The following is a 17,304-nucleotide window of genomic DNA, read 5'->3' as shown; positions in this document are numbered from 1 at the left end:
CAATGTATTTAAAAGTATATAATTATATGGACTTTTTTCCAGTTTAAAGTCTGGAAGAGGGGTGGCTTTAAAAACCTAAAAAAACCAGAAAAGACTGCGCTGTGGAAAGTAGCAAAAATGAGAAATATTAAATACTGGAGTAACTACCATGCAAAATAAATTGATGGATAGGTTCCTTAAAATAAAAACAAACCTTTAACACAGAAAAAAATACTCCATTATGCCGTCATACAAAAACAAGTAACTGCTTGATCAGGTTTGCTTGACCCTTACCCGACTCCATAAAACATAGTGACCATTAATTGCGGAATATCGAGAATTATTTTATGGTAATCAACCACTCATGTTTTGGATAATTTCAAACTGTTATATTTATATAGTAGTGAACATTTCACAAAAGGTCCAATGCAACAAAGGTTTAAATTCCTGGTAGTAGTAATATTGTAGGCATTTTACATATCATCGCCTAATGCCTCTTAAATGTTGCTAAATAGTTATTTCTGTTCCAGAATCCGTTTCGGGCAGAATACAAATTAATTCCTCTTGCCGGTACCGGCCATAAATTCACCTCCCTCCGGAGGGGAACTGGAAACCACCAGCATCCAGTGCGGATTCACAGACTCCTCTGTCCATTTAATTGTGCTGTATTACCAATGTGTTTCCACAATTGCAGTCTGGCTGGAACATAGAGTTTATCTTAGAAAAGTTCCTCCAAATCGGTTTACATTAGGGGAAGGGAATATTATCAGCAGGTCATAACCTCATGTGGGCTTCTGAATACATAGCTGACGCATTTCGTGCTGGGTTAAGCACTTTCTCAAAGCTAATGATCAGTCCACAAATGCCTGTGATATATATTTACCTTGGTAAACACAGGTGTTGGAATCCATCAATTAGCCGTGTTTACTTAGGTTGATCTCATGATATTTCCACTGATTTTAATCTTCCAACTAAAGTGGTTCATCACATACAAATAGAATACTGAAATTAATGAAGTCTAATAAATACTGTATAATACACACCAAGATTGATTGTAAAATATAAATACATGATAAGAATATACAAAATGAGGAAAGTACCAATCCATACAAGAATACATATAGAAAACTATATCCAAATTCACAATTAAAATAGAAGCATATCAAAATGTCTTTCATTTCAAATGTGTGTGCACCCATTTATATAGTAAGGTACCTGATGTGCATTAAATGCTACTAAAATAATCATATTACCTAGAGATACAGACAACACTAAACAAATTAACTATAGGAAATCGGACAGAACACTTATTCTAATAATCTGATGGTAGTCAATTCTAACATTCATAGAGATAAAACAAAAATAATTGAAAATTGCTATAAAGTTATAGTGTAACCTATTTGCATATAAATATAGTGTATTGTATCATTGCATTAATAATCGAATTCTATGAAGCCATAACATAACGCACAGCTTCAATAAATGGTCATCTTAAATAAGAGATCATTAATTTGACATAACATCAAGTGAGTAGTTAAATATTCACACCCATTATTCAAAAAGCCAACTCTAGAAATCAGAGAACTACACTTTTCCTAGATATGTCAATTGAGACACTTATGATCTAATGCTTCATTCAGACCTGTAGGACATAAAGTTGCTAGATTGATAATTCATGCTTATTCACGCAAATATAACTTCAGGAATCTATCACCTCTCCTAGTAGTACTGGTCACGTGCTCAACTCCTATCACTGTTAGACTGCTAGGATCACCCTCATGATACTCCGCAAAATTTCTTGAAACACTGTGAACCTGTACCTTGTTCAGAATGTTTCTCCTGTGTTCCCTGAAACTTGTTTTCAATGATCTTGTAGTCCTTCTCACGTATTGCAGTTTACAACTGTACTTTAACACGTATACTACATATGTGGTGTCACAGTTTATGAAACCCTTTATAGGGAAATCAACGCCTGCATTGTTAGATCTAATACTTTTAGATTTATTCACAACATGTTTGCAAATGAGAGACACCGTTTTCTTACATCGAAAACAACCATCTGTTTATTGGGAGCCAACCTTCCCCAGAAGTTTTCAGTGGTTTCAATAAACTAGGTGCCAAAATCCTCTTTTAGGTCTAAATTTTTCTTAAATGCTACAATTGGTTTGTCCTCTAGACAGTTATCCAATATATTATCTTGCTTCAATATTCCAAAATTAGTCCTAATGATCTTTATCCGTCTAGGTTTGGAATTAAACATTGATACAAAAACGGGTGTCATACCCTTACTAAATCTTTTATTCAGATTTTTAGTAAAGTTGAGGAGAGAATCTCTATTGAGAGTTAAGGCATATTTTTCCGCCTCTTCTAGCAATGTGTTAGGGTAACCTCTATCTCTAAATTTAATTAACATCTTTCATTTGTCTAATAAACTCCAAAGATCAATTCCTCCTCAATCTCCCTGTTTGGCTTTTGGGGATGTTCTTAATCTACGGACCATAATGTGCACTTCTAGGGGCCGATTTAATTCTGCCGTGAATAACGCAGCGTTAACAGTATTACCGTTAATACGGTAACTTTAGCCTGGATGAAAAATGCAGCACTGAAATTACCGTATTAAGGGTAATTGTGCTCAGTTTTACCGTAATAACGGTAATACTGCTAAAGCCGCATTATTCGTGGCAGATTTGATTCTGCTCCCTATAATGTAAAATATTACAGGCATCCACTGGTTTGTCATTAGTCGTGATAATTTTGTTGCCACATATAGAGGGTGATATCGAGGAAGTTCACCTTGTGGTAATCAAATGTGTGAGTAAATTTGAGATTAAAAGTGTTTAAATTAAAAAAAGACAAATTCACTCGCAAACTCCTCTCCCACTTTCCAAATTATGAAAAGGTCGTCGACATATCAACCATAGAGGACCAGGTTTGTGCCGATGCTGTGCTCTGCAGTCCTGCACAACGGGTGAAAGTGACGGGGATACATTCATGTTAAATTGTGTTTGGGAAGTGGCTAAAACATTTTCTTCTAAGACTTAGTTTCACAGTGGACAGCCCTTTCTAAATACAGTTCAGGAACACTGTTGTGTAGTCATATTTACTGACACTGATACAATGCGTCCTGTATAGCATTGTGCAGATATATCAGATTTGTTTCTGTCTTAATTTTTTATTGATCCTAATGAAAAGCATATCTGACACCATAAAATATTATTCTTTATTCTAGGAAGTATTGGTGGCACAAGTGGAAGCTCACTGAGGAATCTTTGGGTCAGTGGACTTTCTTCTAATACAAAAGCAGCGGACCTGAAAAATCTCTTTGGGAAGTATGGAAAGGTGTGTGGTTTTCTGTAGTCATGGGGAGTACTTGCCAACAATAGTAACTGCAGATTTTTTTTTAATTTTATTTATTTATTTTTTTTATATTTTTTTTTAAATATCCAAAGCAGAATATAGCCTATGTAATGCTATGCAGTGCAGCTAATGTTGAATAAGTGTATAAATAAACATTGATAAGTTAAACATTGAGTGAATGAACGAACGGCTCTGTGTGTATATGTATATAATATAACATACCTGTTTACATAAGTATAAAGTTAAAGTAGCATTGTGAAGATACCGGGTTTATCTGGCCCAATGGCTGGACACCCAGGAATGCCTTCGTATACAAGGGAAGTCTACCCAGTACAACCTTAGGTTCTCAGTCACTTAGGAAAATGCAGTTAGAAAAGTACAACAGTAGATTTATTGTAATAAAAACAATCACTAAATTATTATACACACAGTAAATAAATGCCAGGTACATTTACCACATTATCTGTCCCTTGCCCCCACTAGCTTAAGGAGTCACCTGGCTGTCTGGACTTGACCACCCGTGGATCTGTCGATGTATTTCACTGGTAGAGAACTACAACTCTAAAAACCAGCCACCCTGCTGCTTCCAGTCCCAGAATGAATATTCCCTCTACCCTGGAGTAACTCCTTATATCTAGGGTCCAATTTCCAGTGTTTTCCCCCTCCCTGGGCAAACCCTCTTGGGCAACACGGTGGCTGTGTTTAGCACGTCTTTTGTGATTATTTTTTTTTTCACCAACTTATGTTTACTTAAGCAGAACTTTTATAACGGTAAAGTTAGAAAATCTTTCAGTAGGTGGTAGTACAGCTTCAAACTCATCATGATTAGAACTTTTGCAATGGGTTAGTACAGTCAACCTACTATGCATACTCTGGTGTTGTGAAGGGGGATGTGGATGTAATAGAACTATGGTGGAATGTTAGTTTATATTTAATATCTGCCATTAAATTCACACTTCATTTTTTTCCCAGGGTTATCAGTACTGCCAAATCAATTTTTCTATCCAACATTAAAATATTTTAATTGCAGTTTACGATTGGTCCTCTCCTTTCGTGTTTTTTTTTTTGTTTTTTTTTTTATATGAACATTTCAATTTTTAATTTGTTCTTATTTATATAGATACTCTTTTGCCACTCATTAAATGGAACATTTTACATTTTGATATCTAGAAATGAGGCAAGTTATATATTAGGCTATTTCATAAATTAAAATGTAAGCGCCATATACAAATTGCAATATAGGGTTCCCATACTGTTGTGTGTGTGTGTGTGTGTGTGTGTATAGATTTAGATTGTTGTACATCATTTTTATGCTCCTGGTCCTACTAGGGCATTGGTCATGTGCCTGCGGCACCAGCGGGCAACTGTGCATGAGCCAATGCCGTAACACTTGGTTTCTGAATCTTTATGAAAATTGTATTTACAGGGACCTTTAATGCTCCGTCTGACATGCTGGCACACTTGCAAAGGCTGGTGTTTGCGAATCAGCTGATCTGCACTTTTACATGATTTGGCTGTTTCATAGATTCCCTGCTACATTTAATAGTCAAATTTTAGTGTTTTTGATGAATTGTAGTGTGGTGTGTTTTGGAGGAGGGGGGGGGGGGGCAGGGGATGACTGGTAAGCTTTAGTGACTGGGATTCCTTTGCTTTCTGTTCTTGATTCAAGTGGTCGGTAATGTTTGAATATTACTGTCTGATAACAGGTTTAGATGAGCAATTCTATAGAAGGCACCTTTTTTTCCTTAAGTTCTAAAAATGTTACGTTCAGTATATAGAATATTTATTTTTAGCTGTCCCAATGAAAGTGTGTGTAAGGAGGGGGTTTCTCTTCATTCTAATTTTTTACACTTCTCTATTTCCAGGTACTTAGTGCAAAAGTAGTTACTAATGCAAGGAGTCCAGGGGCGAAATGCTATGGAATTGTTACCATGTCATCCAGCACTGATGTTTCTAGGTGCATTTCTCACCTACATCGCACAGAGCTGCATGGTCAGCAAATATCTGTGGAGAAGGCAAGTATGCTGGTCTTGCTTGTTCTTGTATATAGCTGTCATTTGGATAATCATTAATGATCTTTGTCCATCTCTAGTGGAAGAGTGATACTTCAAAAAGAGACCAGAAGAAAGAGAGTGATGAGAAAACTGGGTCTGGCAGAACATCTGGAGAGAGGAAATCATCTGGGGGAGACAAAAGTAGCAAGTAAGAGTCATTCATTTGTGCTTTAGTAGTATGAGGGATAACTGGTTTCTGTTGTTTATATTATAATTTATTTGAAAAAGGCCCCTGGGTTCAGTTAAGAAAGATGACAAAAAATCGGACAAGCCTGAAAAGAAAGAGAGCAAAGATACTAAGAAAGATAGCAAAGACAAGATTGATGGAGCTGGTGCTTCTACTCAAGATGCTGCAAAAAAGAATGAAGAGAGGAAACGGCCAGGTAATCAAGGAGCCTTTAATTTTAAATGTGGAGTATTGGTTGGCTTTTTACATTTTAGCTGTTGCTGAACTACATCACTCATGATACTCTGCCATCCATGTGAAGAAGTGGAGGCATTATATTGCGATTTTATATAGATTACTTGGTTAAATTGAGACCATGTTCATATGTATATATGTTGCCATTTAATAATCATAACTCTGTAATGTCAGAATGTTTGTGCTGCATTTTATTGGCATGACCTCTGTTATAAGTAAACTATGCAAAAAGCTTGGCAGACCATAGAGGGAGGTAGGGGAGGGTACACAATTTACCAAAGGATCATGCCTTAAGTTCATCATGACATTCCCTTCCTCAGAAAATTGTTTAGCGAAGATGGGAGTTATTTATAGACTTGGTGCACTAGAACAGATTATAGATTTGTGCTGGACTATTTAAACTCTATACATGGTTTCTGCAGTGACATTTCTTTACTACTTCCCTAATGACTACAAATACATAATGTATTTTTCTTGTTATCGTAGGCAAACACCCTGGACAGATGGTGGTAATAGATCAAACAAAAGGAGATCAATTCTACATGAGGCCACAGATGAGAAGAGGAAGATTTGATAAAGTAAGCTTAATCAAACACCCTTTTGTTTATGTTGGAGATAATTTTTTTGTTTTGTTGGGTTTGTCCTCTTCATTTTAAGCTGAGTAAAAAAAAACAAAAAAAACAATTTCATCATAGAATACAAGGTAATAGAAAAGGTGCGTAGGGAGTATTTAGTCTATCCTTTAAATATGACATTTACCATTGATGCATTAGAGTTTGGGCCACATGTTTGTTTCCAACTAGGGTCGTAACTATGTAGAGCTTGTGTGTTTAGGTTTATGTGGGTTTACTTGGAGTGCTCCAGTTTCCTTCCACGATTTAAGAGATGCTAGTAGGTTTGTTTGCTGCCGCAAATAGAGATATGTGTGTGTTTTTGAGAATTTAGGCTGTAGGCTCCAAAGAGGCAGGGACTGATTATTGAACATTCTCGGTACAGTGCTGTGTAACTTGGTGGTGCTCCCCCCGTATATAAATACTTGAACTGTGCAGCGATCTGATCCAAACTCCACATCTTTGCACTAGATCAGAGACCTAGTTCTTCCTGATACCTCTAAAATATACAAATCACTTCAGTTCCCAGTTTAAGTATTAATTAACATGCTTGCTAAGACTTCACACTTTCTGCAGTATCCTTTTTTTTTTGTTTTTTTAGAAATACAGGGGAGGGTGGTGGTAGGAAGCTTTCCACCATAACATTTCTGTTTGCTTGCTTTCTGTTTTAAAAAAAAATAAAATGGATACATAAAAACTGAATGGTTTTCTTTAAAGCTGAAATCCTATTTTTATTTTTATTTTTTCATTTTATTTTTTTTTAACCTTTGTTTGCATTTCAGTTGAGAAACAGGGAAAGGTTTTTTCCGAACAAGATGAAATTCCGTGAGTTCAGGGACAAAAAAGACATTTTGACATTTGAAAAAATGAAAGCACAAAGACTCAGAGAAAATGTTGAACGGCTGGAACGCTTGCAGAGATACCACAGAGCTGTGGAACTACGAAGGTAATTTTCTATACAAGAATGCACAATCCTGTATTTTGGAAATTCATGTTTGGGGTCAAGTTTTTTTTTTTTTTTTTTAAATTACTATAAAACACAGAAAATTAGCTCTACAGAAATGGCATAATTTGATTGCTCCACACTGTAAAACCGCAACATTCTTTTTTTTCATTAGGCGCCGAGAGATGGCTGAAAGAGAGAGACGAGAGAGGGAGCGTGTTCGAATAATGAGAGAGCGAGAAGAACTTGACCGCTTACAGAGAGAGCGTGAAAGACTAGAGATAGAAAGACAAAAACTGGAGCGCGAAAGAATGGAGCGTGAACGCCTAGAAAGAGAGCGTATTCGCATTGAGCAGGTGAGCAAAATTCTGCCACAATATTTATGGCAGGGTTCTTCAAATATTCCCCTTCAGCTAAAGCAAACTTATTGACTTTTATTAAGAGACGTTTGTCTCCGGCTGTTACTGTTGTGCAGAGTGATTTGCCTGCATTGGAATTAAGGTTCGTTTGGCCTGATCGGTATACTATACATGTATAAATAGGAAAAAGCATTGATGATGGTGAAAGGAGGACATGTAATTGCCAACACTGGACTTTACTAAATTACAAATTCATATGGAGATGCTGTGGATGTATTCACACAGGTCCAGCAGTTACCCTAAAATGTGTACAACTTGCTATATACCTAAAACAGGGTGAGAGATTTGACCCATGCGGGCAGAAACCTGTTCATACAAGACTTTCCATTGAAAGAAACCAACAATTATTGTAAAAAGCTTTTCAGTTTTGCACTAGTAAGTTTTTCCCAACATTTACATTACCTAGATGGCATTCGTTAAAATGCTTTACTCCACAGGAAAGGCGCAAAGAAGCTGAACGTATTGCTCGCGAGAGAGAACAATTGCGGCGACAGCAAGAACAGCTTCGCTTTGAGCAAGAGAAGAGGAACTCCCTGAAGCGACCACGAGATGTTGACCACAGGTACCCAGAGACACACAAGGTTTAAAATGGAGTGATTTTAGAATTAGGAGTGACCTAAACATTTCTCATATCTGTGTCACCATTGTGCAGTTGTGTTGTAATCCGAAACATCGCTTTTTTTTTTTTCTCCCCTCAAGACGAGATGATAATTTTTGGGGTGAAAACAAGAAAATGACTATGGATACAGATTCCCGCTTTAGCCAGGGTTCTGAGTATAACCGCCAGCAGCCCAGATTCAATGACTTTGATCATAGGGAGCAGCGGGGTCGGTATCAAGAGGGTTCGTCAGCATCTTCTTTTGAAAGGTAAATATGTACCATCATTCTCTCCTTCCCCCATTGACCAGTCCAGCTTGTTATCCAGATATTGTTGGGAGTCCCCATTAAGCTCATATTCTGTTGTTAAATTCTTAATTGATGGCACTATTTTTATTCATGTTAAATTAGATATAAAGTTAAAGTGGAACTGAACATGTAACAACTTCTCGGTTATTCAGATAAACTGTATCCTCCGTTACAACTTATCAAAAAGCGAACAGGTTGCGGAGTAATACAGAAGATATAGGAGGCAGTGTCACACTATCTCAGAAGACCTGTATGGCTGCTTACATACAGCTACTTTTAAAGACAGACAGCAAAGCATTTCTATTCTATAAATTGCATTACTGTCAATATTTAAAAAAAAATACAAAACAAAAAAAACGCCATGCTGAGGGAGAGCTCACATTACCGCACATCAGGTGAGGCTGAGATTGCTAAACGTATTTAGTTATGGATAAAGACATTAATCACATTCACCTGTCTGTTGCCTGGAGTTGTAAAACAAACTTTTACCCTTCTGGTTTTTCCATATAAAGCAATATATGGAACTAAACAGTCACTCCACTATGTTTTATTCTTTGGTAGACGTGATCGGTTTGTGACCCAAGGAGAAGGAAAAAAGAATTTTAACAAGAACTTCAATGATTCAAGAAGAAATGAGGTGGCACAACCACGAAATGAACCACGGGACACAGACAGGAGAGATAGGGATGAAAGAAGAGCAGTAGTTATAGAAAGGGCAGGCACAAACAGAGCTGACGGTCAAAGTCATGACAGAGGAAGACTTGGTAATCCAGACATGCAGCAAGGGCGTCATCAAAGAGATGCTCCAGCTAACCCGGCACGGTCAGCCAACTGGAAGGGAGAAGCAGCAATGCCAGCAGATAAGCGGGAAGCAAGGTACATGTCTTGTTTAGACCTGATGCTAGGTCATGATTTGTAACAATGTTCAGAAGATACACAATAATTCAGAGCGAAGAATTTTAATATAATAGATATTTGAATTATTTGGTTGTAGTGCTGCAGGCGGATTTTCTAACCTAAAACTGTTACTGTTACTCTGCAGAACGGACAGGCCAGGAAGAGATACATCTGCTCATTCATCCAGAGGTGGGCATGGCAATCGTGGGGGTAAATCTGGCTACAGTGGCAGAGATGGTGATCGGACAGTAATTGTGGGAGACCGTGGAAGCGGTGGACAAGTAAGTTTCCCTCTTGGTAGTGTTAAGTTAATGACAGCCCACTGTTTTCATGTAATCACTTGTTTTAGCGAAGTGGGTTTACCAAAGTTTTAAGTACAGTTTCCATCGTTCATTATCCTGCCAGTAAACTTCAAGTGAGGTTTTATTCTCTAGGATCCATTTACTCAAATGTCTGTCCTGGTGCTGGGTTTTCCTAGCATTTTTGTGTCCTAAATAGACCACCTGAACTCCATAAGTTCGAAATCTCTAAATTTCACAGCTTTTATTTATCTTCTATTTTTTTTACAGCGTTATAATGAAGGAAGACCCCTTCCCCCTGGACGGGACAATTCTGGGCCAAGAAAGGAATGGCATGGTCCCAACACACAGGGAAGTGGATATGATGGCAGAAGGATGGCAGATGCTCGCAGTGGAGGCATTATGCCTTCACATTCCAGGTATAGCTTTAGCCTATAGAGTTCTTACGAACCATTTTGCTCTTTTTATTTTGTGTTTGACATTTGATCTGTAAACATGTAGAAATCAGACATTACGTGCTATGAGTACAAGCATGATGTAAAAACAGCAGAGTAAAGTGTTCAATTTGTTAATTGGTCAGTAATTTATTTATATTTTTATTTTTTCCTTCACTCTAGTAATTCAGCTATCAACAGAGTTGTGCAGATGCCAGGTGGATCCATACAGCGAGGAAGTGGTTCTGGATTCAAGGCCTTTAAGGGAGCACCGCCAAGAAGATATTAAGTCTTCTGCTACCTGGTTTTTGAGATAACTTACTCATTTGTTCTAAACCTTCAACAGGGCTTTTCATAAAGATCTTTCTCCCACTTCATTTTTTTTGTTTAGCCATTTTAATTCTTTGTTTTATGATAGAGGACTTTTAATGGTGGATTTCACTCATCTCCAGGGCTTTTGTGTCTCAGAAATCTGTGTAAAAAGAAGAAAAAATGTTGGAGCCAAATGTTGAGAAATACTGAGTAATTAAAATGGAGCAAATTGCCTTAGTGCAATGAGACCCTGCAAGGAGGTAACAACTGGCACTTACCAATGTTAGGTGTCCATGTGTTTTTTTAATTTGCAACTATACCAGAGCAAACCTTGTAAAGGGGGTTATAGGGTTGTGATTTTCTTACATGTAAGGAATGGAAGGTCCTAAATAATAATATAATGACATTTTGGTCTTCCAGCTAGCTCAATGCTGTCCATGGTTTTCATGTTAAACTTGTGACCCAAACAGATATAAAATAAAATGGGTTATTTGGTCTGAATAATTATAGATGGTGTGAGTTGCAAAAACCCCCCATTCTTGCTTTGACATAACATTATGACCAGAAGACCCCAGTTTGTATAAGTTCATAATGAGCAATGCAAATTAGAAATTCACTTGCAGGTTGGAGTATATGTAAAAAATAAAGTGCAGCTTGTTCAAACTGTTTAGTATGATGGATTTAACTGCGCTTTTATAGCGGCGCAATATTAACAAATGCAGACTACAAGTAAAGGAGAACTTTATTTTTCTGACCTTTTCAAAATGGTTTAGGACAGGCTATATATCTGGTTACTAAGGCTTTGTGTTCAAGTTGTAGTATATAGGTTTTTGTTTTTAATGTTTGGAGCTCAAACCAGATAGTCTCTCAAAATTGTAGAAATTTTTTTTTTTATTTTTTTTTTTCTCCCCTCTCCTGGAATGTGAAGTAACACTGTTCCGTGTTTGTAAATCCTGCCCACAACTGTTTTTCCTTGATGTCTTGTACACTTTTAGGTGGTATAAATAAAACCGTTTTTGTTTCAGTTTATTTATGAGAAGTGATATTAAAAACAAAAACACTGTTACAAAATATACCTGAAGTGGGAGGTGTTGGCACGGCCCAAAGAATTGACAGCTGTTCTGCATGAATCCAAACTGTAGAAGATGCCTCCATAACAATGTTTTTTGTTGCAAGTTCTAAAATATCTATTGGATGCGGAGAAATGAATTTTCTCTTTCATCCGGTCTGGGGGACACTGCTTACCATGGGTTGTGGAGGGGAGCTTGGGAGTTGGCACCTAACTAGTTAATTTAGTACTGCTGGCAAACCCCTCCCCTCTACAAACCCCCTGCCTCTTCCTGTCCAGTTTTTTTTTTTAGGTGCCCTGGAGTTGGGCAGCCTTATTTTTTACTGCTTAGTTTAATGTTTAAAAATTTATTTTTTTCCTTTACTTTTTTAGGTGGCAGCGCTGGAGTGTGTTCTAATATAGAGAACACACTCACAGCTTGGCAGCGCAGGCATTCCCTTGTCAGCTGAGAGCCAGCGGTTCTCACTGACGGGCTGAAGACAAGGTGCCTGATTGAAGGGAGTGACAAGCCGTCTCATGGACCGCTGCACTCCCATAGCCTCCCCGATAACCGGCGCTGCCATTGCAGGCATAGAGCGCTGGTTATCGGGTAATGAAGATGGTGGCGGCCATCTTGGATTTCGGCAGAAGCGCCGAGGAGAAGGGGCTAAACCAAGATTCCCCCCTCAGTCATAGGAGGGGGGCGTCGGATACCTTCCGCTGCGGAGACCTCTGTCCTAGAGGTCTCCACCACTCTGCCACTATTATGATAGTTCTTTTGAAGAAGAGGAGAAGACATGGAAAAAAGAACTACAGGAAGGGGGAGCTAATACATAGAGTTCCCCCCTTCTTTCAGAGAGAGAGATGGTCCTTCCCAGGTCTTTTGGCGCCAGCACAAGCCCAGGAAAAGGAACAGAGCTGAGGAGAAAGCACAGACTGCTGTCAGATCTGCTCCCCAGGGTGGCCTTTGGCTAAGTATCACCTTTATTTACACACATATCTGATGTGGTTATACTGGGCTAGCAGGTTTACTATTATAGCCTCCTACTAGCCATTGATATTTATGGTGTTTACTATTTCAAGTACAACTTTTAGAATATATCAGTTGTTTACTTGGTATTGCTCTGTTTTTCATTGCTTATTTACTCTCTCTATATATATATATTAACTATCTATCTGTATATTCAGCTAGATTTTGTATTACTCTGTGTGCTTGGTGTACCTTCCTTTATAAATATGACAGATAAGGGAAAGGGCCCTATGCCAAAATATTTCACATGTTCAAAATGTAATGTTAAATTACCTAGTGCTCAGAGGGACCCGTTGGCGCTCTGCACGACATGCGAAGCAGAGGCTTCCACTGCACAGATACCGCAGGTTTCAGTCCCACCGTCGGTGGAACCGGCCTGGGTTACCTCCCTTACGCAGTCGGTTAGCTCTTTAGCTCAAATGGTCCTCCAGTCTAACCAGTTGCTGACTACTGTGGCAACTTCTGTGGCTAGTAATGCAAGTTTACAGTCAGACCCCCCGGCTTCCTCAGGTTCTAGTGCTTTGAGTTTGCCGGGATCATCCTCATTACAGACTGACCCAGCCCTGGTTGCTACAGAACCGGCATGGTCTACAGCTTTTATCAGAGGGCTGAATAAGCTTAACCAGCTACTTGACCCCTCTAGTACCCTGCCTGCTAAAAGAAAGAGGCCTAGATATGTTAATCCCCTATTGACCCTCTCAGATTCTGAGGAGGAGTCTGAAGAAGAAGGGGAAATTTATTTGGACACTGACCAAGGTCATTCCTCTGAGCAGGGAGAAGTGTCTAAGGGCCAATTTGTAAACGATTTGGTTTTAGCGGTAAGACAGGCGTTGGATCTCCCGGAACCGGAAGATGTAACCCACAGAGACAGAAGTCTCTTTAAAAAGGCCAAGAGGAAGGCCAGCCGTTTTCCTCCCTCCGCGGAACTTAGAGATATCGCTGAAGGGGCATGGAAACATCCCGATAAAAGATTTTCTATCCCCAAGAGGTTCTCTTCCCTGTATCCCTTACAGGAAGAAGTGGCTCGCTGGGAAAGTATTCCCAAGGTGGACATTCCTATTGCTCGCTTAGCAAAACATACTTTACTCCCAGCCCCGGGTTCAGCGTCCCTGCCGGACGCCAATGACCGCAAGGTTGAATCACAGCTCAAATCCATATTTGCGGCTGCGGGTTCTGCCTTTAGACCCACATTTGCCTCGGCCTGGGTGGCTAGAGCCATGGAGGCATGGGCAGACCAGCTAGCTGAGGCCTTACAGGACTCCGAATTTCTTCCCCTAGCCTTACACCTAAAGGAGGCTTCGGGATATATTTATGTAGCAGCCCAGAACTCAGCGGCAGTCTCCTCTTCCATTCAGGTGGCCTCCATTTCAGCCAGAAGGGCGCTTTGGTTGAAATCCTGGGAAGGTGATGCGGAATCGAAAAGGTCCGTTGAAATTATCCCCTTCTCGGCTTCAGGTTTGTTCGGCCCGGAATTAGATACCCTTATTTCCCAGGCCACGGGGGGCAAGAGCACGTCCTTGCCAGTCTATGCTAGCAGGAGCCGCGCCCCGAGGGGTAGCTCCTTTCGTCAGCCCTTTCGTGGGGCCTCTCCCCATAGGGGACAGCCCTTTAGAGGCAGGCAATCCAATTCCAGAGGCTCCTCTACCAGAGGGAGGTCCTCGTTTGCATCCAAACGCCAGGCCCCTAAATATCAGGAGAAGCCTGCGTCCTGACGACCACCCTGTATTGCAGGGGGTGCCTGTGGGGGGACGTCTGTCTCTGTTTTACGAACAGTGGGCAGCGTCTTCCCAAGATCCTTGGCTTCGGGGAATTATTTCAGAGGGGTACAAAATAGACCTTTCAGGCCCGGCTCCACGCCGTTACTTCCAGGCCCCTCTTTCCCGAAATCCAGTAAAAAGACAGGCTATACAGGATTGTGTAGCTTCTCTTCTAGCTCAGAGGGTCATCGCCAAGGTTCCAGATTGCCAGATAGGAACAGGGTTTTATTCCAACCTATTCCTAGTCCCGAAGCTGGACGGCTCCTTTCGCCCTATCTTAAATCTAAAGGGCCTCAATGTTCACTTAAGGGTGGACAAGTTTTGGATGGAATCTCTAAGGTCAGTGATAAACGGCCTAGAGAAAGATCAGTTCATAGCGTCCATAGATATAAAGGACGCGTATCTCCATATTCCCATTTGGATCCACCATCAGTCCCTTCTCAGATTTTCGGTAGGATCAGTTCACTATCAGTTTCGGGCCCTCCCCTTTGGCCTATCAACAGCGCCAAGGGTCTTCACAAAGATTATATCAATGATGGCAGCATGTCTTCACCTGCAGGGTGTTCAGGTCGTTCCTTATTTGGACGACCTGCTAATCAAGGCTTCCTCAGAGAGTTGCCTAAGCTATCACCTATCCCTCACCCAATCGGTTCTCGAGGGCCACGGATGGCTGATAAATTTAAGGAAATCCCAGTTGGTTCCGTGTCAGCGCATGGTGTTCCTGGGACTCATCATGGACACCAGCAAACAAAGGATATTTCTCCCAGTAGAGAAGATCACCTCTATTCAGAAGGTAACCTCCCAGGTTCTGTCTTCTAGTTAGGATGGTTGAAGATTGCATTAGATTAATCATTTAGTTACCATGATGATTACAGCATCGGAGGTCTAGATCAGCAATTAGTGTTGACTCAGAAAATTGTCTGTTGTGCAGCAGGTGAAATTGGGCATTGCTCAACTGAGTACCGCATTAGTTTGTTAGAGAATCTGTTAAAAGCCATTCAAAGTGAGGAGAGTCAGTCTTTGCAGGATGCATAGTTTCAGTGTTCTAAAAAGAAGGGTTACCTTTTAATTGAATGAACTTTTCAATCAGTATTCTATCAGAAGTATGGAAGTTTGCAGATAAACATTTTCTTAACATGAATAGATTTTGTATAATGCACCATTTTTCCTTCAAAGAGACTGGTTTGGGACAGAAAAATAGGCAAACTTACCAAAATAACTATAATTACTTGATAACACTTTCAGGAATGCTATAGATAGGAGGAGGGGCAAAAAATAAAAAAAATAAATACACCTGATGTTTGAGGCAAAGCTCTGCTGTTATTACAGCTGTGACAGCAAGGGCATGTTGCATCTGGGAAAAATGTAAACAGGATGTAATAAAGAGGAGTGAACAGAAGATTGTCCAAAGATATGCAGTTGGTAATTGAATCTGTGAAGCATTCCTGGATGCAAATAGACAAGCTTCTAGGATCATGGCTTCCTCAGTTGTTATAAAAAACACAAAACCATTATGGTTACGTCAATGTTTGTTTACAGTCTAAAAATAAACATCCCTTCTCTTCTAGGGGATTATCTTTTTTAACCATAAATAAGATATTATTTCAAAATGGTGTTGGAGAAACTCACTGTCTTCCCCAAGTTAGACCTACAAAAAAAATGTTTTCCCTTAATGCCAGAGATTCAATGGTAATTGTCAGGCTTGGAAGAAGGATTATACTTTTTTTTTTTTTTTTTTTTGCAGAATGGGCATTAATCACTGATTAGTAGTGGGTACTATCACAACATCCAGAAGTAGTATTTCAAAAATCACCAAATGGCAGCAGCAGAACAAAACAGGTGCTAAGGAAGTAAAATCTAAATGTTGTTGAATCAGTCATTTGAATAAAAGCCTTTCCTTTTTGTGTTTTTGGAACTTTGCAATGATTTTCATAGAAGAAAACAGCAGAGGCATCAGACATCAATACCATGAAATTCAAGATTAAGTCCGTGCAATGGTAGGAATATTCTTTACATCAGTAGAGCTAAGGAATGCATAATTCTACATTTCAATCTACTAAGCACATCACAATTTTTCAGATTTGCAATATATCAGTACAAGGGGCTCCACTTTGGACTGTTGACATCAGACATTCACCAAAGCTCTAGGTGTGGCCATGGTGAAACTGAGAAAGTATGGCTTTACCTAGACAACCTATTAGCAGTGGTTTCAGCAAAGAAAGCCACCAGTCAGGTGCTGCATGTCCTGAAAGACTTAATAATAAATGAAAGGAGGAGTCCTTTTATATCAAACACAGGATAGAACTGCTTGGAATGTGTGTAGATTCGGAGCAAGGGAAGGATTTTCTGTCATCAGAAATAAAACAGGTATTGTCTTGGAAAAACACCTTGGACCATGGCAGAACACTGCCTCAGGGGGTTAGGATTAATGGTGTCAGCCATAGGGGTAGCACCATGAGTCAGATTATGCATGAGAAGTCTTCAAGTACATTTTCTAGCCAGATGAAGCGCACAAGGTCAGCTGACTTCATTAAAGTTGAGACGGAATCTGCAGTAGTGGTCTGCAAACAGCACTCTGGATAGTGGAAGTTCATTTACAGATTACAACAGAAGCAAGTCTATTTGGCTGGGGTGCCACATGCGGATAGCACGAGGCTATTGGCGGTAAGCGATGACCACAAGCCTCAAGTGGAAATGAAGGCTATGTTGCAAATGTGCATCTACTTCTAGGATCTCATTACACGTCAGCATGTTAAAATACACTCAATCAGATAGTAGTGTCTTGTATAAATCATCAAGGGGGGGGCATGGAAGTCACGCTATGAGGAAGGAAAGGC

At 39.6% G+C, this 17,304-nt stretch overlaps 1 protein-coding gene across 5 annotated transcripts in view; it reads left to right on the top strand.

The window, feature by feature from the left end:
- SLTM (SAFB like transcription modulator) overlaps positions 1 to 11,661 on the top strand; it is a 56,165-nt gene extending 44,504 nt beyond the window's left edge. For all 5 annotated transcript variants that reach the window (XM_075208071.1, XM_075208069.1, XM_075208073.1 and 2 more), the window contains 13 exons: positions 3,209 to 3,318; positions 5,202 to 5,351; positions 5,429 to 5,538; positions 5,619 to 5,773; positions 6,298 to 6,389; positions 7,205 to 7,368; positions 7,541 to 7,721; positions 8,222 to 8,346; positions 8,484 to 8,651; positions 9,252 to 9,566; positions 9,733 to 9,868; positions 10,157 to 10,305; positions 10,504 to 11,661. In XM_075208071.1, coding sequence (XP_075064172.1) covers positions 3,209 to 3,318; positions 5,202 to 5,351; positions 5,429 to 5,538; positions 5,619 to 5,773; positions 6,298 to 6,389; positions 7,205 to 7,368; positions 7,541 to 7,721; positions 8,222 to 8,346; positions 8,484 to 8,651; positions 9,252 to 9,566; positions 9,733 to 9,868; positions 10,157 to 10,305; positions 10,504 to 10,609 — 1,961 coding nt within the window. In that variant the 3' untranslated portion in view covers positions 10,610 to 11,661. The remainder of the gene's footprint in view (positions 1 to 3,208; positions 3,319 to 5,201; positions 5,352 to 5,428; positions 5,539 to 5,618; positions 5,774 to 6,297; positions 6,390 to 7,204; positions 7,369 to 7,540; positions 7,722 to 8,221; positions 8,347 to 8,483; positions 8,652 to 9,251; positions 9,567 to 9,732; positions 9,869 to 10,156; positions 10,306 to 10,503) is intronic.
- Positions 11,662 to 17,304: the final 5,643 nt, after the last annotated feature.

Source organism: Mixophyes fleayi, chromosome 4 (assembly GCF_038048845.1).
Source record: "Mixophyes fleayi isolate aMixFle1 chromosome 4, aMixFle1.hap1, whole genome shotgun sequence".
NCBI classification, from domain to species: Eukaryota; Metazoa; Chordata; class Amphibia; order Anura; family Limnodynastidae; genus Mixophyes; species Mixophyes fleayi.
This window is presented reverse-complemented; position numbering and strand designations above follow the sequence as displayed.